The following is an 18,447-nucleotide window of genomic DNA, read 5'->3' on the forward strand; positions in this document are numbered from 1 at the left end:
GCTCGATCAGGGGCCAAACGGCAAGGGGGGGGGTCCAACCGACCCCCCCCTACACATTAGAAGCTGGCAAACGCCGCACACATGCGAGGGTTAAATCTTAATCAATCATCCTTTCAAACGCGGCGAAAGCATCTATCTGTCACCGATAGGACGCAGAAACCATGTCAATCCGCGTAGTATCGGTAACCCTCTCGCCTTTCATCCACTCATTCTATCGATTGTGTAATACGCATACGGTATGGAGTGCTACAAAAATATTCTTAATCCATCGTCATTCGCCTCACGCGAAGGGCGTGGTGGGCAGGGTGCGTCTCATCTCCTAATGCTTCTGTGCTGCTATTGCCATAGAGTGCAATGAGTAAGCCTCTATTACCCCATCTTCAAAAATGTTGCAGACTTGCTTACACAATGCTTAGTAATTTAAAGTCTGTCGATTGATTTGTGCGTAAGTTTTGTTGGATTTGAATACCTCTCTGGACATCATCGACCTAAAGAAGAACGTAATTCCCAGTCGCTGCGTAGTGAAGAAGAATAAATTGATGAATAATGTAGTGCTGGATTTTAATTTGTCGGCTGGGCTAGCATTTATAAACGGGTCGCCCATGGCTTATCTTCCCGCGACACAGCCATTCTCTTTTATTCGTGATATCACTTTGTACTTATATCACTTTGATATCATTTTTAAAAGCTCAGTTTTATAACCAAATTATGATCGAAAAGATGGTATCCGCTGAATTCTATTAGTCGTTTCGATGGCGCAAAGAATAGTTATAATGCATAAACGTATAATGCATATAATGCATTATCTGAACTGTAAAACCTCTACTTAATTACAAACCAATAGTTAGTTTCTCGCGCCAGAAGTCGTCGGGTGCATTTCTAAATCACCGCCGCTTTCTTGCCTCGTCTGCGGCCTGTCCCGTTTCCCGCTCCGCTCACCCCGTTGGCGTGTGTCTCGGCATATGTCACGCGGCAGGCGCCGTCTCCACGCTGTCTGCGGCCGGTGCGGCGGCCATCTGCCGGCGAGAGGTGTCGCTCCGTCAGCTGCTGCTGATTGCTCGTCTGTGCCAGATCCCACGTCGGGCCGGTCGCCGGCAGCGACAGCCGGCGGCTCGGCGGTCGGTTTCTCTGGCCCCACCGCCCGGATCCGAGCTCCGCGTCGCCGCCGCGGAGGCCGGCGCGATCGGACCATGGTGGCGCGGTCGCCCCAGGTCTTCTGCGGCCTACGAGCGAACGGGAAGGGTTGTGGGTTATGGTGATCTTCAAGGTAGACTGTGAAGGTGAAGACGAGATGGGTTACAAAAGAAAGGTGTGCTGTTGAAAGCTGTCGGTCTTGTAGAAGAGTCAATGATGTTGAAACATTCATGAATGTCAAAGATGATGATGACTTATAGATCGAACCGACATATTTCATTCGTTGGCTACTTACTTTATTCGTTTTCTCTCGATGCGGTGACGGCCGGCGTCGTGATACTCGATCGGCGGTGTTTCAGCAGTGTCTCCCCGCGCCGGGCCATCTGGTCTCCTTTCACTAGCTGAGATCGGTCCGTTCCGCAGCACGAGGAACGGCCGGCGATCTAGCGGGCCGCGGCCACCGCACCGTTCGGCCGGCTCTCTCACGCCGGACCGGAAATGGACGCCGCACCACCGCCACCGCCGCACCGCCGCCGCCGCCGCCGCCGTCCGTAACTGTTTCATGACCCATTCTAATCATATTGGTCGATCAGACCCGGCCCGTGTCGGTGCCTGGACATCTGGGAGATGGTGGCACACGCCTCCCTGTCGCTGATCACAGGCGCTGACGGCGCGGCTGGGCGGCGCCGCGGGCATCTGGGTCGCCGGGGCAGCGGGCCGGGCCATGGCACGCTGCTCTCCGCCGTCCCAGCCGGCCGGTATGCACGGCGCTCGCCGCCAGCGGGCCTAAAAAACGGTACTCGGCTCCGGCGGCGCTGCGGCGGCTCTGCGCGGAGGTCAGCGACTCGCCGCCACACCGTCCCACGGCCGGCCACACGTGGAGGACGGCGGGCTGTGGTCGGGGCCGGCCGGCCGCCTCCTCCACTACCCCAGGACAGCGGCTCGGCGCGGCTCGCAGAAGGCGCCACGCGCTGAGAGGGATCGCCGGCGGCGGTTCACGTGAACCCCAGCCGCAGCGGTACGGGCTGCAGCGCGCGTGGTGTGCGCCCTCAGAGGCCACCAATGAATGACGCCCAAACTGGGTCAGGGATGCAGACGGATTCGTGCAATTATAAGTATATCACTTGCGTACAGATATAACAGATAAGAGGTCGGAGCTGAGGTCGGAGCGGTCGTATATCATAAATTACTGCAGGTTTCGTCGAATTCTCCCCAGGGCGTCAGTAAACGATGGTTAAATATCGGGTTGAATGGGTCGGTCGGCTTACAATCAGCTTCATGCAATTGTTTTTGGAAGGCCCATGCTAGCAAGGCAATAGCAAGGTGTGTGCATATGTTGCAACATACCTATACACTGCTGCCTTGCGAAATGGCACATCGTTTGAACTGCTAGGAGGAAACTTCACAGACCCTCCTCAATGTCCGAGCATTTGCGAATATGAAACAAACGTTGCCCTGTTCCATTCAGCCGCCAGTGCCTGTATGAACCATTTTGATTCGTCGCCTGTGCTTCACTCACAGTGTCCTTTGATGGGACACCCAAGCATCATTTATCAACTTATATTTTTGCCTAAATCAGAGAGATTATCGGTTGAGGATGCTAAAATGTCGCATAGGGCCACAAGAAGACAATGTCGAGCTATTTTAGATATTTCCATTTATCTTCACCGTCTCCAGACTTGTGCACAGTCTCGAAAGTCTCGCGCTGAGAACATCCGGGTGCGTGCCAGATCATTCGTCTGCCATTCATTGTCGGTCATGTCTTCAGGTACAAATGAGAGCTCGCTCACTGGCTGCTCGTTCTCTCGGCCTAGCCAGACGTAACGTAACGCTCGCCGGAGACATTTCCACGTGGCGGTCTGGGGCCGACCGCGGCGGCTCTGGCGCGCCGCTTTCTTTAGGTGTCCGGACGCGTCAGGCGGCACTCTGGCTATCGCTTTCTACCAAATAGCCAACATTTCGGTGACTACTATCGCCGGTCTGATCAGTGACCTGGTTTACACCGGTGGCCGCTGCTCTGGACGTGGCCCCCGAACGGGACATTTTTGACGTGGCCGGAGGACCGGCAGACGCCCGAGAGGACCAGGGAGAATCCAACGGTCTCGGAGTGGCCGGTGGAAGGCTGATGAACGAGTGCACGAAATGAAATAAACGGTGGTAGTTGAATGCATAGTGGGACCACTGGGCGCAACCTTGAGTGGACCTTTGCGTGATCAGCTAGAGCTGTCTGATGTGAGGGCAAAGTCCCGTCAATTTTTAAATGTTGGAAAAAAACAGAGTATAAAACTACTCCCTGAATACTGAACCTTAGTACGAGGAGATGCTGATAAATCTGACAAGGTGTATTCAGCTATGGCATCGTCTCTTCTGATACCATTTCTATTGTGCTTGTCCTTCGTTTACGGCAGTTATTTAATTAGGCAATTAAATGATAGCGTGAGAACATGCGACGACAGGGCTCCTTTCCCACGACTCCGTGTGTCCGTTCATTAGCCATAACTTTGTCAAAGTTTAATTCATTGTCAAAGTCTAGGCATTATTTGTAAGTCTATCGCTTTTGGCATTTTGGTCGCCTTTTAGTTTATTAAACTTTTTTTCCTACCATTTGTCGCCAACTGCTATTTACTGGAGCGAGACGATTACGGATTTAAATGAGGCGTTCCCGGGTCGGTGCCCTTGATTGGCCAACCTTGTGTGGTTCAATGGCGTAGTGGTCCAGGTCACTGACTCGTTGTATCACCAGGCGCCTCCAGTGGGCGGAAGAGGGTTGTTGAACACTTGATTATTACGAGTGCTGGACACTTGTGCCTGACAGAGAATTGGTCGTCCTTTGCTCCGCCACCAGTTTTTTTTATTTTTTATTCGGCATGTCTTCGTGCAAGAATCAGTTGAAGATTATGTTCAAAGCTCAATGACTTCTAGATGAATCTTTTTAACAATGATTCTGCGCAATTTCCTACGCTCTGTCTTTTCCATACGCAGCTGTAGCGCAGTCCATCCCCTGTGAATCCCTAATTACACCTATCTCGTCTGCCGGCGGCCGGTCAGCGCTCCGCGTGTCAGTGACCGGGGCCCCGACGCGTCACTCCCCACTGACCAGGTGACCCGCAGTCTCCGTGGGGCCGCTCACCGCGCTCCGTCAGCGCCGACCGCTTCAAATGGCCTCCGGCCGGCGGACTGCGAGCGCCGCAACTGCTCCGGCGTGGGAGCCGGCCGCGCTCCGGGGCCTGCCGCCCGAGCGAGCCCGACTGCAGCGCCAACGGAACTGGCTGAGCTTAGCACAGATAGAGCGGGGCTAGAGCCGAGGGAGACCTCAAAGTGTCTGTCGCTGCGGCAGTCGAAGTGTATATGACATTAGAATTGAAGACTCCTATGCCTTGCTGATATCATGACATTCAGACGAAAGGCGCTGTCATTCACAAGACTGTAGTCTCCTATCTGACTGGTTGAACGTTGCGGGACTGTAACGGCAAGCTGAAGAGCCTTCCTGCGCAGCCTGATGCTGACGACCTGGAGGTGCCGAAGCCTCCCATCTGGCGCCCATCTGGCGCGGGCGAACGGTGCCGGCTGGTGGCCGCGACCGCACCGCGCCGCTAACCGATCCGTCCAGGCAGTCATGCATGCGACGGCCAGGCCGCAGTTGTTACAGACGTTTCTCCCACATCAATCACCCCGACCGCTCAGGCTGAGGCTGTGGACCGCTTTTTAATGTCGCAATGGGCGACGGTGTGACAGCTTTAAGCAGATGCACGTGCTGGTTGGAGAATGGAGTAGAGTGCTACAATGGAGAGAAATTGTGTCTTTTAGGCTGTCAGACTTTTTCACAAGCTGTCGATTTATTCATTCATTCTAAATGCCTGTACCTAATGATTTGGAGACTGTGAATGACCTGGGCTCATTCAGCATTACCTACCTGAGCATTACCGCAAGCATTCCTAAGAGATTTGTAACTGCTCACGTTGACATCTCGCCGGCCAGTTTTATTTTGAAGGTAGGTCGCGGAAGCTCAGCGTGTCCGTGCCGGCCGGAAGGACGCGCGTGCTCGTGGCCGCTCTCACAGTGCAGTGTTGCATCTCTCTCGGCTGCAGAGGGTCGCCAGCATTGTCCGTGCACAAAAACCCCGGCTCCGCCGCCGCTGCCGACCGCGCTGGCGTTACAAAAGCGTCAACAGCTAATTGGGGTTGTGCTGCAATCTGTAGGCCTCGGGCGGTAGACGATACTGCCCCATTCTACTCCTCCAGCCTTTCGTGTTCATGCCTCGAGGCCGGTGGCCGGTGCCGACGACGCAGAATAAGAGGAGAAAACCGGACGTGTCCGGATGCTACTAGATCATAACTCTGTGTGCACCGTGTGGCAATCTGTAATCGTTCAAAAGTAAGGCAGAAAAACGCGATTACATTGGCGCTCTCTTCGCCCCTGGCGAGCACAGAAGCGTCATCATCGAAACCGAAAGCGACACGGCAAAAAGTTCGCCCGCCGGGCAGCGATGCGCGCTGTGAGTCACGCGCTCGCACGCGTGGCTTACGATGCTTCCTCGCGCAGGCTTATGTGCTGAACGCGACTTTCTAGGCTGCAAGAAGTAAGCACCGGAGTATCCGACAAGCCCGCTGCAAGTTACGTCCTCTGATGCCGCTGGATGAATCCAAGCAGCGCGGCAAGCAGAACGCGCCGGATTGGGTCGCCGTGGCCGTCGTGGCCCGCCCTTGGCCCGGTGCCGTCGCCGGCCCGGCGCCGCCGGCGGAAATTGCGTCACCAGCGAGTCTCTCTTCTGTGCGTTGCACCACACGTCTTGGCCGGCGGGGAGGGCCTCCCAGCTCCGACGGAGAGCGGCGCGGGCCTCCCGAAGTGAGAGGAGCGGACCGGCGAGCAGATGGCCGCCGCGCCGCCATCGGCCTGTGTCGAGACAGGACTGGACTTCTCGGCAACCCAGACGGACAGACGGACGGCCGGCTGGCCGGCTTCTGCGGCGGCCGACGGCTGGCGGTGTCGCTGGCGACACCGTTAGAGACGCCGGATGGCGCCGCCCGGTGAAAGGATAGACTGTCATCGGCGCGGTGGGCGGTCCGCTCCGCCGCGCCGGCCGACAGCAGACGCGCGAGCTGCGGTCGAACCGAAACCAGACGCGGTCGGGCGCCGCCTGTCGGCTTCGGCTCAGACGAACTTGCTGAAATGTGTGCTTTCCTGACACGGCAGGTGTGGCAGATGGTCACACTGACTCTAATCTGGCGCTGTGCCTAACGAGGCATTATGGACTCAGTATGACAGCATGTTGGTCTGCTCATCCCTCTCGCTGAACTCGACCTAAAGTCTGGTCATTGTCAGCTCAGTTTCATTTGTCCACGCCGCTGTTTTGAACATCATCTGCCGTGTGCTTTCGCATTCCTGCCGCTACCATAAGCGCAGTCTCACGGGGCATGATTTGAGAATTGATGGACGTTTCCCGTCGGGATCAATTATGAACCACATTAGCCGACCGGAAAATCGACACAACCGGCGGGAAATTCGACAGTGTGCAATCATCTTCATTATCTTTCGATGCTGCATGATAAGCATAAAGTGCAACTCTTCCTATTCCAGCAGCCAATCAATGGGATCACTGAAATCTGCCAAAGTCGAAGCTATCATCGTGCAATGGGATGATAAGCAATAAGCATATCCGTACGTGCGGTACGAACTTTGATTGCCCTTTCCCCACTATGACCACTAGCTTCCTCTCGTTAGTCCGGTAGCCCTGTATTGACCTTGTCGCCCTTCCGCCCTAGGTTCCGGTGGTTACCGGTCATCTCACTCTGACGTGGTCATTCCTGGGACGGGACGCCATGTCATGCTTTGCTGGTAGAGTTGGTCATGCATTTTCCGCAGATGGATATTTATCAATATATTGCAAACACAACTTTCTGCACATTTGAACATCATGACAATGTCTTGATGACGATGCATGTGAAAAGGCTAACAGACGTGCAACTTTCTAATTGGTTGTGATGGCACAATTGTTCATAATGGGTGCCTGATGACCTTTTGCTGTCCCGGATCAAGCCACATATATCATCACTGCTATATGGTTGACCCTAAATGTTATATGATCTGTGACTCATCATATTGCCAGACTAGGTATGCATATTATCTCTTGAGGCTTAGTTGGCATTGGAAAAAGTCCCTGTTACTAATCCGCCCAAAATTATGCATAGGTATGCTAATTAGCTATGTGACCAATGCCCATACTTTGTTTCGCTTCTTTTCGGGGCCAGATAGGTACCTATTGTGTGCATTGTGAACACATTGTCGTTGAGTGTACTTATTTAACTTCACCATGTGCACAGCCAAAACACAATCTGTTAGAAAGCCTCCGTGCTGTTCCATCTGGATACACCCTCAGCCGGAGAAAGACCCGGGCGATGCGTTCTGCCCAGTGCGCCTCGATTTCGCCCGTGGACATTAGTTCCAGCAACATCGCAACTGGTGCACTAGGCCGACCTCTGCAAGCGCTGTAATAGTTCCGTGATTATCATGAAGCACTGGCGGTAGTCTCTAAAGTTGCTGAGTTCCTCTGGGGTGATCTCTATCAGCGCAGTGGAACGCTAGCTCAGCAGGTGGCCAGCCGGCCGGTAGGTGGGGAGGGGGCCACCCAGGACAGGGCTCCGGGCGGTGTCTGGTCCGCGCTGTCTGGTGTGCCGGTTTGGGGTCAGGACAGGGCCGGCCGATTGGGGTGCGGCCTGACGACGGGGGCCGGTCACTAATGGCTGGCGGGTCAGGGCTAACGGGGACTGGACGCGGCTTTAACTGCCATCTCTGCGAATGGCATTAATGCGACGGCGTATGCGGCCAATGAAGCTGTAGACAGGACACTAAAGCCAGTTGTAGGTAATGCAGGCTGTAGGTACTGCTGCGCTACGAATTTGACATGTCTGCAGCAGCTGAACTTTTGGGCAGAGTTGTAGCTACTACTACGCATTTCAGACCCTCTGGAACAGTCCTTTTTGGCCCTTTCTCGTTACCTATACGCTTGATTTCAACCAAACTTTGACACAATGTGTTTCAAGGGCCTACCTAATTTTTACTAATATGGTCTTTTAACAAAATGTCAAAATTAAAGGCACTTGTCGTTGACTTGTAATGGTAAAAATTGATCGGAAAACTCTGCACCGTGGTAGAGGCTAGAATGGCGTTGCAGCGTCAGCTGTTGCGCCGCAGCTAAGCTCCGCCCACTGTGCCGCGACACCGGGACCGGTCATTCGCCGCTCGGGGTCAGGGCGGTGCGGAGCTCTGACGGACTGGAACGAGACACACGCTAACGCAGGCATCATTGCGTGAATATTGCAAATGTCGTATCTTGCGCGGAGAGAATAAGGTTGAAGACTTCAATGCAGATCGGTGTATGTATAAAACAATAAGCACTCCTAGCTACAGAATGTTATTCCTTAGACCCTATGCAGACTTAAAATAATCTTATTTTCAATAATTTATAGCGAGCCTCTCCGCAGCCGTTTTCCTACAGGCTATTGTGCATTTAAGGAGTAACGGGACAGAATTCATCGGACTGTCTTTGCATTCAACGGCCTTATTTAATTGAAGATATCCACATAGATACTTGTAGGTATTTCGTTTTTTTTTGCTTAAAAGAATAATTTTTTTTTGGGGGGTGAAAATAATAGGTAAATCTTTCTATGACATTTCCACAATGCTTTCAGAATGTTGTTGATAGATCTTAGGCCCGAAAAACAATAAATCAGGGAAAAATATAGGATGACTCAATCTGAAAATGTAGATATGCAATATCGAGAGTTTTTGATCTCCCGTCCTTCACTCCCCCTTGTCAGTCTCTCGTCTATACGTTTATAGTATATTTCTCGTCTATAGCCTAATCTCTATCTTCGTCACTTGTCTCTGGTCTATCGTCTTTGTCTCCTGTCTCTGCTCTAACGGCTATATGCATATTGTTTGTTGTCCACTAGCCAACGTTTACCGTTCGTCTCATTGTCACTTTGTCTCCTTTTCCTTTCTCTTTCTTCCTCCGTCCTTATTTGTCGTAGAACAACTTATTAAAAGTTCAGGACATGCAAACAAGTGCTCCACTCCGCTGCGCTGCGTGCGCGGCCCGCACGCCGGCCGGCCGGACTGCGACTGCCGCCGACATGACCCGAGGCTGGACCGCAAGTGGGCGGAGCCAAGCCGCAGTGTGCTAGTGCGTCTCGACCAATCAGAGGGGAGACAGCGTCCAGCCTGTGTCAGCCTCTAAGCAGGGCTCTGACGACCTTAACATTATCAGTCAATGACAAGTGACTTTATTTTTTATTTTTCGTTAATAGACCATATTGATAAAAATTAGGTAGGGATCTCAAACTACCAATGCCAAAGTTTGGTTAAAATCAAACGCATATACAACGAGAAATAGCCGAAAAGGACTGTTCCACAGGGTCTGAAACGCATAGTAGCTACTGCTGCTACCCACTGAGAAATAACTGCTGACCTATCTTCCTGGTGCCGGGTCGGGCACTCAGTTTGCCTTTCGCCGTTGCCCGCACCCAGTTCACATTGCACTGCTCGGCCAATCACGCTCTGCACCATGGCGTGTGCAACAGCGGTAGCGCAACACTTTCACCCGACCCGCGCCCTGCGCTCGGCCGTCACGGCTTGCGGGTCACGACGCGCGGGTCACGACGCGTCATCACGCCCGTGACCCGTCACACCGCCACCGGCAGGTCGGCCCGGCATGGTCACCCCGGAATACGAGTCGACAGCGGGTTGTCGCGACTCCGGCTACATTCCAAGCAAGGTCGCGCGAGGTCCATTGCCGAGGTGGATTGCCTGTTTAGACACCCTTGAATGGAATCCGGTCCCTGTTCAGTTGGTGCCCGGGGAGCGGCCGAGCTGGTTTTTGTTGGTGTTGACGTGGTAGATGTTTTGTCGGCTGTTTGTTTTCGTAGAAGCTTGGTGTTTTGGTGTGAGTGTTGCTAGGTCTTTGGCGCATCTTTCAGCCGACTATTTGTTCGGTTCACGGACTTGCTTTCTTTGCTTAGAGACTGCTGCCGCATTATTCAGGCCACTGTGTGAGCAAGTGCCTTTGGAAAGCCTGAAGATCCTGTTGAAGTGTTTGGGAGATTAACAATCCTGACGTAATTTGATTAACATAAACAAGCCATTCGCTAGTAGAGCTTACACCTTTTGATGGTTCACAGCCTGGCTGTTGCATCAACTTTTATAGGGTATGAAGTGAACACATTCATAAATGTTCGACCCTTGTGCTCACATGCTTATATGTCTCCCCTATAAATGTAAATGTTTCAACCGCATCTCGGTTAAGCTCTTGTTATTTAAACTTCCATTGTCTAATTTCTTGGCTCCTACCACGACAGCACAATGACTTAACTTTTACGAGAGGAACGAAGCCGCTTTAGACCTAACTGAGTAAATTGCTTGTGCTTCTCCTTTCACTTACATTTTGTAAGCCGATTACTTTTTAAAGCAATGTTCTCGCCTGTTATATGTCCGTCTTTATAAGCCATTCAGTTTCGATTGCACTTCACCAAAAGCCGTTCCACGAGCTTATCTCGTTTACATGCGCGATGTTGACCTAAGCTGTTGAGGTCACGAGTGATGGTCGAGCTCCTAACCTAACCCGCCCACGCTGGGGAGTAGTGAGCTGTGTCAGCGTTTGTGAGTGGTGAGGTTGCCGAATCACTCGCTAGACCACCCTGCGAGGTCCGCTGGCTGACTAGCAACGCGCTGGGCTGGGCTGCACCGCCCCAGCGCTGGCCCCTCATTGTGCGGCCTCTAACACACCACCGACACACCGCCGCGCCGACCAGTGCTGACCTGTGGTGACCCGGTGACCCTTCATTGATGAGCCGCCTGCGCGGCTGACCCGTCGGCGGCCCTGACCTGTGACCGGCGGCCCGGACAGCCAGCGGGAGCGCCAGTGCGAGCGGCCGCGCCGGGCGCCTGGCGACGCGCTGGCTGCCCACTCAGGCCCGAGGTCGACAACCCTGTCCGCTCACCGCAGCTCGCCATGAACTGTGCCGGTGTCGGCGGGCGGGTCGTTGACCCGTCTCACAGCGCGCTGGGTCCCTCATCAGCCTGCCGACCACGATGGTTCACGGTGGACCCACGGTAGTTCATGATGCCGCTGTGATATCCCAGAGGTCCACGATGCTCTATGACTTCACCACGACGGCGCGAGCGGACCTCATGGACTGACCAGGCGTCGTGACTGCTGAAGGCTGGCCTTCCCGTCGACTGGTTACGCCGCGGCTGTCGCTGGGCGACCCGGGGTCTCGACACGGGAAGCCGGTGACCTAATGCCGATGTATGCTGGGGCGTGCTTCAGCGGGTGGCGTTTTCCGGTGTGTGAACTATACTGACCTGGTATTGGTCGCGAGTTAGGCCACCCATCTAGCGGTTATTGAGGTCTGGATCGACGATGACGAAACCGGCGTGCCGTTTCGGCTTGGTCCTCTGCTAGCAGGACTGGGTGAAACGGCGACGGAGCGCTCACTGAATGCTAATCTAGTGTTGGCGCCACGCTGACGAAATATTCATGTCCCTCGGGCTCCGATCGAACGAGGCGAGAGAGCAAACGATTGCTAACCTATGATCCCCGGGCCGTCGATCGACAGTTGCATTAACACCAAATGGCCCGCTCAGCCCTCGCTGTGGTCTGTGTGCAGATAATGTTGCCAACATGCCGGCCTGGAATAATCCCCTCACGACGAGTCGTGAGAAGTGAAGGGAAGAGTCGGTACCAATCCCCGTGTGAATTGGCACACGCCAATCGGAGAGCTGTTGGAAATGTTCCTCCAGGGGCTAGTTGACTGCACAACAGTGCGACTTTGATGAAGGTACTCGGCTGCCCTGTGCCTCAGAGACGCAGAGTTGAATGAGACCCCTCGCCGCCCGCTGTGTTTCAGCCAGTTGGATCCGGGAGCAGTGATGTATCGATGTGTTGTGAAACGCTCTTGCCCCCCGACCGACCCGGTCGGGATGTCTCGCATGTCGGGTGACTTTTCGGCTGAGTTCGTATCCGTGTTTGTGACTTGGATTTTGTCTGTAAGGTTCAAATATGTCTGCCTTGCTTCATGCGTCTCCATTTTTTGTGCTCTGTGGTTATTCTTCAAAAGTTTGCGATGTACCCGTCTGTTTCTAAATGCGTCTGCACTACAGGGTGTCCCATAAGTTCGTTCTCACCTAAATTTTACGTTTTTAGGCTCTCTTGCTTAAAGGCACGCTGAAATTGGTTCGTAACTGAGCTTACGTGGTTGCCATTGCTGGTAGAAATATGCTCCACATTAGCTAATTTCTGTAGACAAAATAGTTTTTGCTATAGAGCCCGCTTCCTACAGAGACGGCTAACGCCGCAACATAGAGGTCTCCGATACGGGTACGTCTCAGTATTTAGTCAGCACGTGACCATTCGCGACGATTGAGGGTGATTGAGGCCTACCAGTCTGTAGCCAATGGCCATCGCTAACTGGACGCACAGTCAGCAAGTGACGTCGATGGTTTGTCGGGAGTCAGTCACTGCAAGTTTATCCTCTTTCCAGTCAGCCCTCAGGAGTGAGCCAAGTGGCCAAAACTGTGTGGCGCCAAAGTGGCCATCAAAAGGGTCAAAGGGTTACAAAGTTGGTAAGCAGACTTTTCAGGATGGATTACCAGCTGTCTAAGAGTGTTCTTTCGGGGTACATAACTCAAGGTGACTTAAGCTTTGCTTAACGGAGGGCAGAAAACAGTCAAAAACGTCTTAAAATGGCCAAACATGAGTTTCGTTATGTCTGAGGCTAAACAAAACAGAGGGCTGATGACATCAACCAGGTCATCAGGACTAACTAGTCCACGTTCGAGATGAAACACCCGTCCAAACCCGAATACAACCCCATAAGGGCGAAGGAGGAGGCCTCCGTTTCGTCCCGTTATGTTCCTATGCAAAAGGCCAGGGTCACTGTGTTGTGGGGTTATAGGCGTTCTGGAGTTGACCAAGTTGCAAGTGGCAACCCAGAAACAGTTTTGGGAAGCAGAATGCTTTTCCAAGAACATCTAGGAGCAGTTTCAGCCCTCAAGCTGAACTCGAAACGGGAGTATGAACATATTTATAGAGGAGAAAATGGCATCCGGGAGGTCGTAGGCCCATCTTCAGGCAAGACAGTGCATCAGTGCACAGGTCAAGCAAAGCTTAAAAGCGGTGCAAGAAGACTGTGACAGGTGTTTGTGGCAAGATCACATGCCAGGCACCTCATTGGATCAAAATTTCATAAAAATTTGTTGGTTATGCTGAAATTGAGGCTCGTCGAAGCGTAGCGCTGTTCCAGCCTCGAGGAGCTCACGGCGCATGTCAAGTCAGTCTGGGCTAACTTTAAGCCTGCTATGCAGCCAAACATGCCGGTTGGCATGCCGCAGCATGTATTCATGTGTTTGCCCATTAAATGGGGAGCACATTGAGGGGTCATAAATATATTAAAACGCAATGTACTCTGTTTCACATGCAAACATAATGTGAGAACGAACTTATGGGACACCCTGTATAACGGTCAAATTACTTGCGTTGATCAGCTTTGTGTCATCACTCATAGCTCCCTCACTCTGAATGTGACTGCGTAAGACTGCCTCAGTTGAACTTCTGTGGTTCCCGCAAAGTGGTTCCTGTGTTTGAACCAAACGAGACGGGATTCCTGAATTATTAATAACCACTGGTTAGCCATGGCTTTCCCGAGCGCGATCTGAATCGTTGTCAGACGTCGCCACAACCAGGACAGTTTCCTAGCTGTTCCATCGAACTGACCCTCCTGCGCCGCACCGACCGCGCGTGAGATCGACATTCCAGGGACCAGGGGGCCGGAGGGTGTTCCACTGTTCCACACCCACTTGAGACCCGTCCCGTCCTGTCCTCCTCGACCCGACCGGTTGAGTCAGCGGTCGCCCCGCCCTGACCCGGTCGTGCCCGCCCCTGCACCGGACCCGTCCAGCCCCAGAGATAGCCCAAAGAGATAGCTGAAGCGCCGGCGTGTTCGTCGGACACCTCAAAGACTGGGCCGAGATAGACATCTCAAGTCCGTGATGAACTTTGTAGACTGAATAATTTTCTTTCGAAAGGTCGTAACAGGCCAGGAAGCCGCGGTGACTTTTTCAGTTTGTTTCCCAACCTCTGTCAGTACGTACTATTGCGTCCTACTTGTGAGCTATCCACCCCGAGTTTGCCGCGATCGGTTTGCTCGGCCGAAGTGGGTGCACCCGAACGCCATGTGCTTCTCTGATTGATGTCCAATGGGCATGGTCAGTCTAGCCGCGAACCCGACCTGTTGAACTTTGGTCCAGATATTGAGCGCGACTGTTTGAGCGCGCTATCGGACCTTGGCCCTGATAGGACACAGCAGACAGATCTGCGAGGGCTCGCGGAACTGTCACGTGGCCAATTGAAACAATTAGGTCGAGTATCTCACCGTGTGTTACCGGTACTATGACAAACCATGTGATGCACGCCAATCTTGTGTTTCAGCCCCGCTACAGTATTTAGCGTTGGATGATTCACTTGGAAACAACAGTCAGCAACTCTCATTAAGACAATTAGACACTTATCAGCATTCAGCAATGCATGCTACTTTTAGACAATGTGGGCTGGTCTAGACAACTAGAGTTTTTAACAGGTAATCAGAATATTCGAGGTTTGTGCATTCGACTTATGCAAAAAGCCGGAGCAAGGTAGTCGTATGATTTGTACATGTCATGACTACCTCACCATATGCTTATCTGTTCGGCCACTACACAAGTAAACAATCCGTGTTACCGCTCCGTACCCTCGGGTCGTTGGCGCAAACAACCGTCACATACAGGTGATGGTCCACCATCGGACTGCCATCGGTCCGGTGACGGTTCACCATCGGTCCACCACCGGTCCACGGCCGGTCCGCCATCGTTCCGGTCCGTGTGACCTGTGACTGACAGCGGGAGGGGTTCCGGCCGCCGCCGACCAACGGCGCTCCGTATACTTCGTCGGTGCCGGCCGATTGGTGCAGAGCTTTTTGCCGCATTTGGCCTGACTGGTTATACAGGCCGGTTTTCCGGCCTCCGTCCGCCATTCGGGTGACGTCGCGTCCAATGGGGGGCGCGCTCTACTCTGCTTATCATAGAAACTGGTTCTACCTGGCTGGATTTAAATCGAAACAATGGTTCGTGCACGTTGCATTGTGAAAGCAGTGCAGCAATAGTGGACAGAACCTGTTTCTTATTTATTGGAAATCTGTTTTGCTCTTTTGTAGATAAGCATTAACTCGGCGTGCTGATTTTTGTATTGTACGCACTTTGGAGCTGTGCATATGTGAACTTTATGATTATAATAGTATTTACTCTTCTGACTGCGGCTGTAGGACATGGTTCACTGTAGGAGTTCACTGTAGGCTGTAGGAGTAAGTTACCATTTTTGCCCATGCTTTGTTTGCAGACCAATGTGTCAAATTATTCGACAATCCCTTTGGCATGGTTGCTTGCAATGCCATGTTGCTTCCATCTTGTATACACATACCAACCTCGAACATTCGTCGTTCATTCTTTGCATTACTTAGCGCCGTCCAAGCGATTTCGAAAGCTACTGCCCATTCACCGGACGGGCGATCCGGACTTGGGGCTATTTAAACAGGCCCGGTGCGTGTCTGCCGTGTCCGTCGGTTCCCGTCGGCTGCCCGTCTCGAACGATGGCTCCGTGCCGTCGCTCGGTGGCCGCTGTATGCTCGACACACACGGCACACCGCACCCGACGCCGCTCGGCGGCGTCACCGTTTAGCCCCCTATTAGAGCCGTATCCGCATCAACGTGCGGGCTGCGCCGTAGGTGGGCCGAAGCGCTACCGTGAATCTCGAATAAGGTTTTAGTTGGCTTTCATATAACACTCTACCAAAAAGCAGAAGCATATTTACCACGAAACAGAACCTACTAGGCTATCATTGTAACCTGTAGTCGAAGCAATTTGAAACGTGTGGCGAGTGCTGATAGAATGACAGATTACCTCTTATGACTATGATCTCACACCTTGACCAAGTGGAGCGCCATCCATGTCTCCCGATAAGGAAGCTATCCTCTTTCTTTCTGATTATTTCCCTATGACAATCATTGGCCTATATTGCCCAACGCCCATTAACCGTCCCTCTGATTTTCTCCCATTACACCCTGGTGGAATTTGCGTGTCGACCACGTCCTGTCGTCCCAGCGGCCTTCTGGTGTAATGCTGGGTAGCACTGTCGATGAGCCGACCTCTCCATAAAGCTCCCTCTCACTCAGGAGGGTTCCAGATGACTCCGGTGCGCTCCGATGTTTTCCAGTTACTTCTGATATGGTGCGTTCCGGTGGTCTGAGTGGCTAGCTAGTTTTGGGCGCGAGGCGTCCGTCGCGTGGGACCGTTCCGCAGCTTAGCGGACCGGCGCCAGGTGCCTCCAGCTGGGCCAGGATTGTCCCGCCGCAGAGCCCGCGAGAGACCTCCAGAGCGCAGGAGTGGGAGGACGCGAAAGGGGAGAGAGAGCTGGGCGGTGAATGGACATGAGAGAAGACAGAAAAGAGGGGCTTGCTTCCATACTTACTTTTGAGAAAAGATTTTGAGTAACGAAACGAAACGACTTGTTCCTTGTGAATGTGAGGGTCGTTGCGCATTCACATTCAGATAGTGAATGGGACCTTGATGTTGCTTCCTTGAGTTCAATTTAAAGGACGCCTCGAAGCAGATGTGAAGTGGTAGATTCGACGCAGTTTGTGAAATACGGTTATTGAGCTCTTCTTCGAAACTACTTCGACATAACACGCTACGCACAATGCGCAACCCACGCCTTTACATCGTATCACGAAATATGCTCCTGTTTGGCTCACGCAGGCAGCCTTGAATCCTCGGAAACCCCGCACGACAATCCCACGAGGATTTACGCACCTCACAGCGAGCGCCCCTGGCGTGTTAGCTCGGCAGGCGGCCTGGATAATCACCTCTCGTTAGACGCACAGTCACCGCGTAACGTTCCGTGACGCTGTGTCTCGGCTGTGACACTGCACACCCGCCGGTGGCAGAGTGTGACCGAGCTGACACTTTCCCGCTGGGCGGCTGTCTGGCAGTGCCGTGAGCCGTGTGTGCGGTATGGGTCATGCAGGCAGGCCGACGTCGTGTCGGCTTTGTTGGATGTTATGCAGTCGTGGCTGCCGAGACAGGCGTGTCGCTGCATTTGAATAGCTCTCGGCAGGAACGGTGACAAATTCTGTGACGGCTCGGTGGGCCGGCCGGTGGGCTTCCGTGACCCGCCGGCTGAGGAGGGGTGAAAGGGGTGAGCGGGGTCCTGCACTGACTCGGCAGTGGACCGTGGATGAGAGACGGCACGGAAGCCGACGCTTTGTCCCGTCGTTCTCATTGGTTCCGCTAGTGGCCGGATAAATAATCGACGGGGTAAATGAGAGAACGAATAAACAGATGGAAGTGTGCGGGTTTAATGATTCAAATTGCTTCCATTTACAGACCATGAGAATCGGAGACTTGTTATCGTCGTTGTGCTTAGTGATTTTTAAACTACCCTAGTTCTTGCAAGGGCAATCGACCTTTAGTTGCCGTATCATTATCATCCTTATCATCCCGGGGCTAGTGATTATCACGCACAATCACTAAACCCCGCGTATGACCCCTATCACCCTTTTGCGTACCGTGTGTGACCTCTCTGTGACCCTGTGTGACCTCTCTGTGACCTTTTGTGACCTCTGGCCGGACAGCAGCCGCCTGGCGGGACTCGCCGGTGTGACACGGCCCGGCGCGCGCTCTCCACCTCATCGCCGGCGCGATCCGTCCAGCAGCCCGGCGCAGAGACGCGCGACGAGCCCGACACCGGCAAAACCACCGACGACGACATCAAACAAATGTTCACCGACATAGTACAAGTGAGTAGCGATGGGCGGGGAGGGTTGGTGACTAAGGGGGAAGGGGTCACGACGAATGGAGAGGGAACGGCGTGTCATGGATGCTGATTTAGCAGAATTATAGGTAAACGATGTAAAAGTATTTGTGAATGAGCTGACCCTTTATCAATATGTCAGCTTACTTTGATATGGATAAGCAGTGGAAATGTTACATTCTAGGCTCTCGTTAGGTTTCCCCTGAACCAGTTCAATTTGAATAATATTTTGGAGCAGTTATGGTGTAGCAGCATCTGTCACCATGTGATTGAGCCCCGTCGTAGCGTAGTCGGATAAAATGCTACAGACCTGCCGTTGTCCATAAGCATCGAAGCGCGGCGGCGGGACAGTGCTACTGTTAGCTACTGTCCTGGCCATGCTGGCGGAACCCCGAATGGCTGAACGGACCGGTGCACT

At 53.1% G+C, this 18,447-nt stretch overlaps 1 protein-coding gene across 2 annotated transcripts in view; it reads left to right on the forward strand.

Annotated features, from left to right (window-relative positions):
- LOC122378915 (all trans-polyprenyl-diphosphate synthase PDSS1-like) overlaps window positions 1–18,447 on the forward strand; it is a 42,808-nt gene that overhangs the window by 2,388 nt on the left and 21,973 nt on the right. Inside the window, exon 2 of one of the 2 annotated variants that reach the window (XM_043360562.1) lies at window positions 17,854–18,015. In XM_043360562.1, coding sequence (XP_043216497.1) covers window positions 17,854–18,015 — 162 coding nt within the window. Of the gene's footprint in view, window positions 1–17,850; window positions 18,016–18,447 lie in introns of both variants that reach the window. The other variant, XM_043360561.1, reaches the window with a different exon arrangement.

Source organism: Amphibalanus amphitrite, unplaced genomic scaffold (genome assembly GCF_019059575.1).
Source record: "Amphibalanus amphitrite isolate SeventyFive unplaced genomic scaffold, NRLGWU_Aamphi_draft 000068F_arrow, whole genome shotgun sequence".
NCBI lineage: Eukaryota > Metazoa > Arthropoda > Thecostraca > Balanomorpha > Balanidae > Amphibalanus > Amphibalanus amphitrite.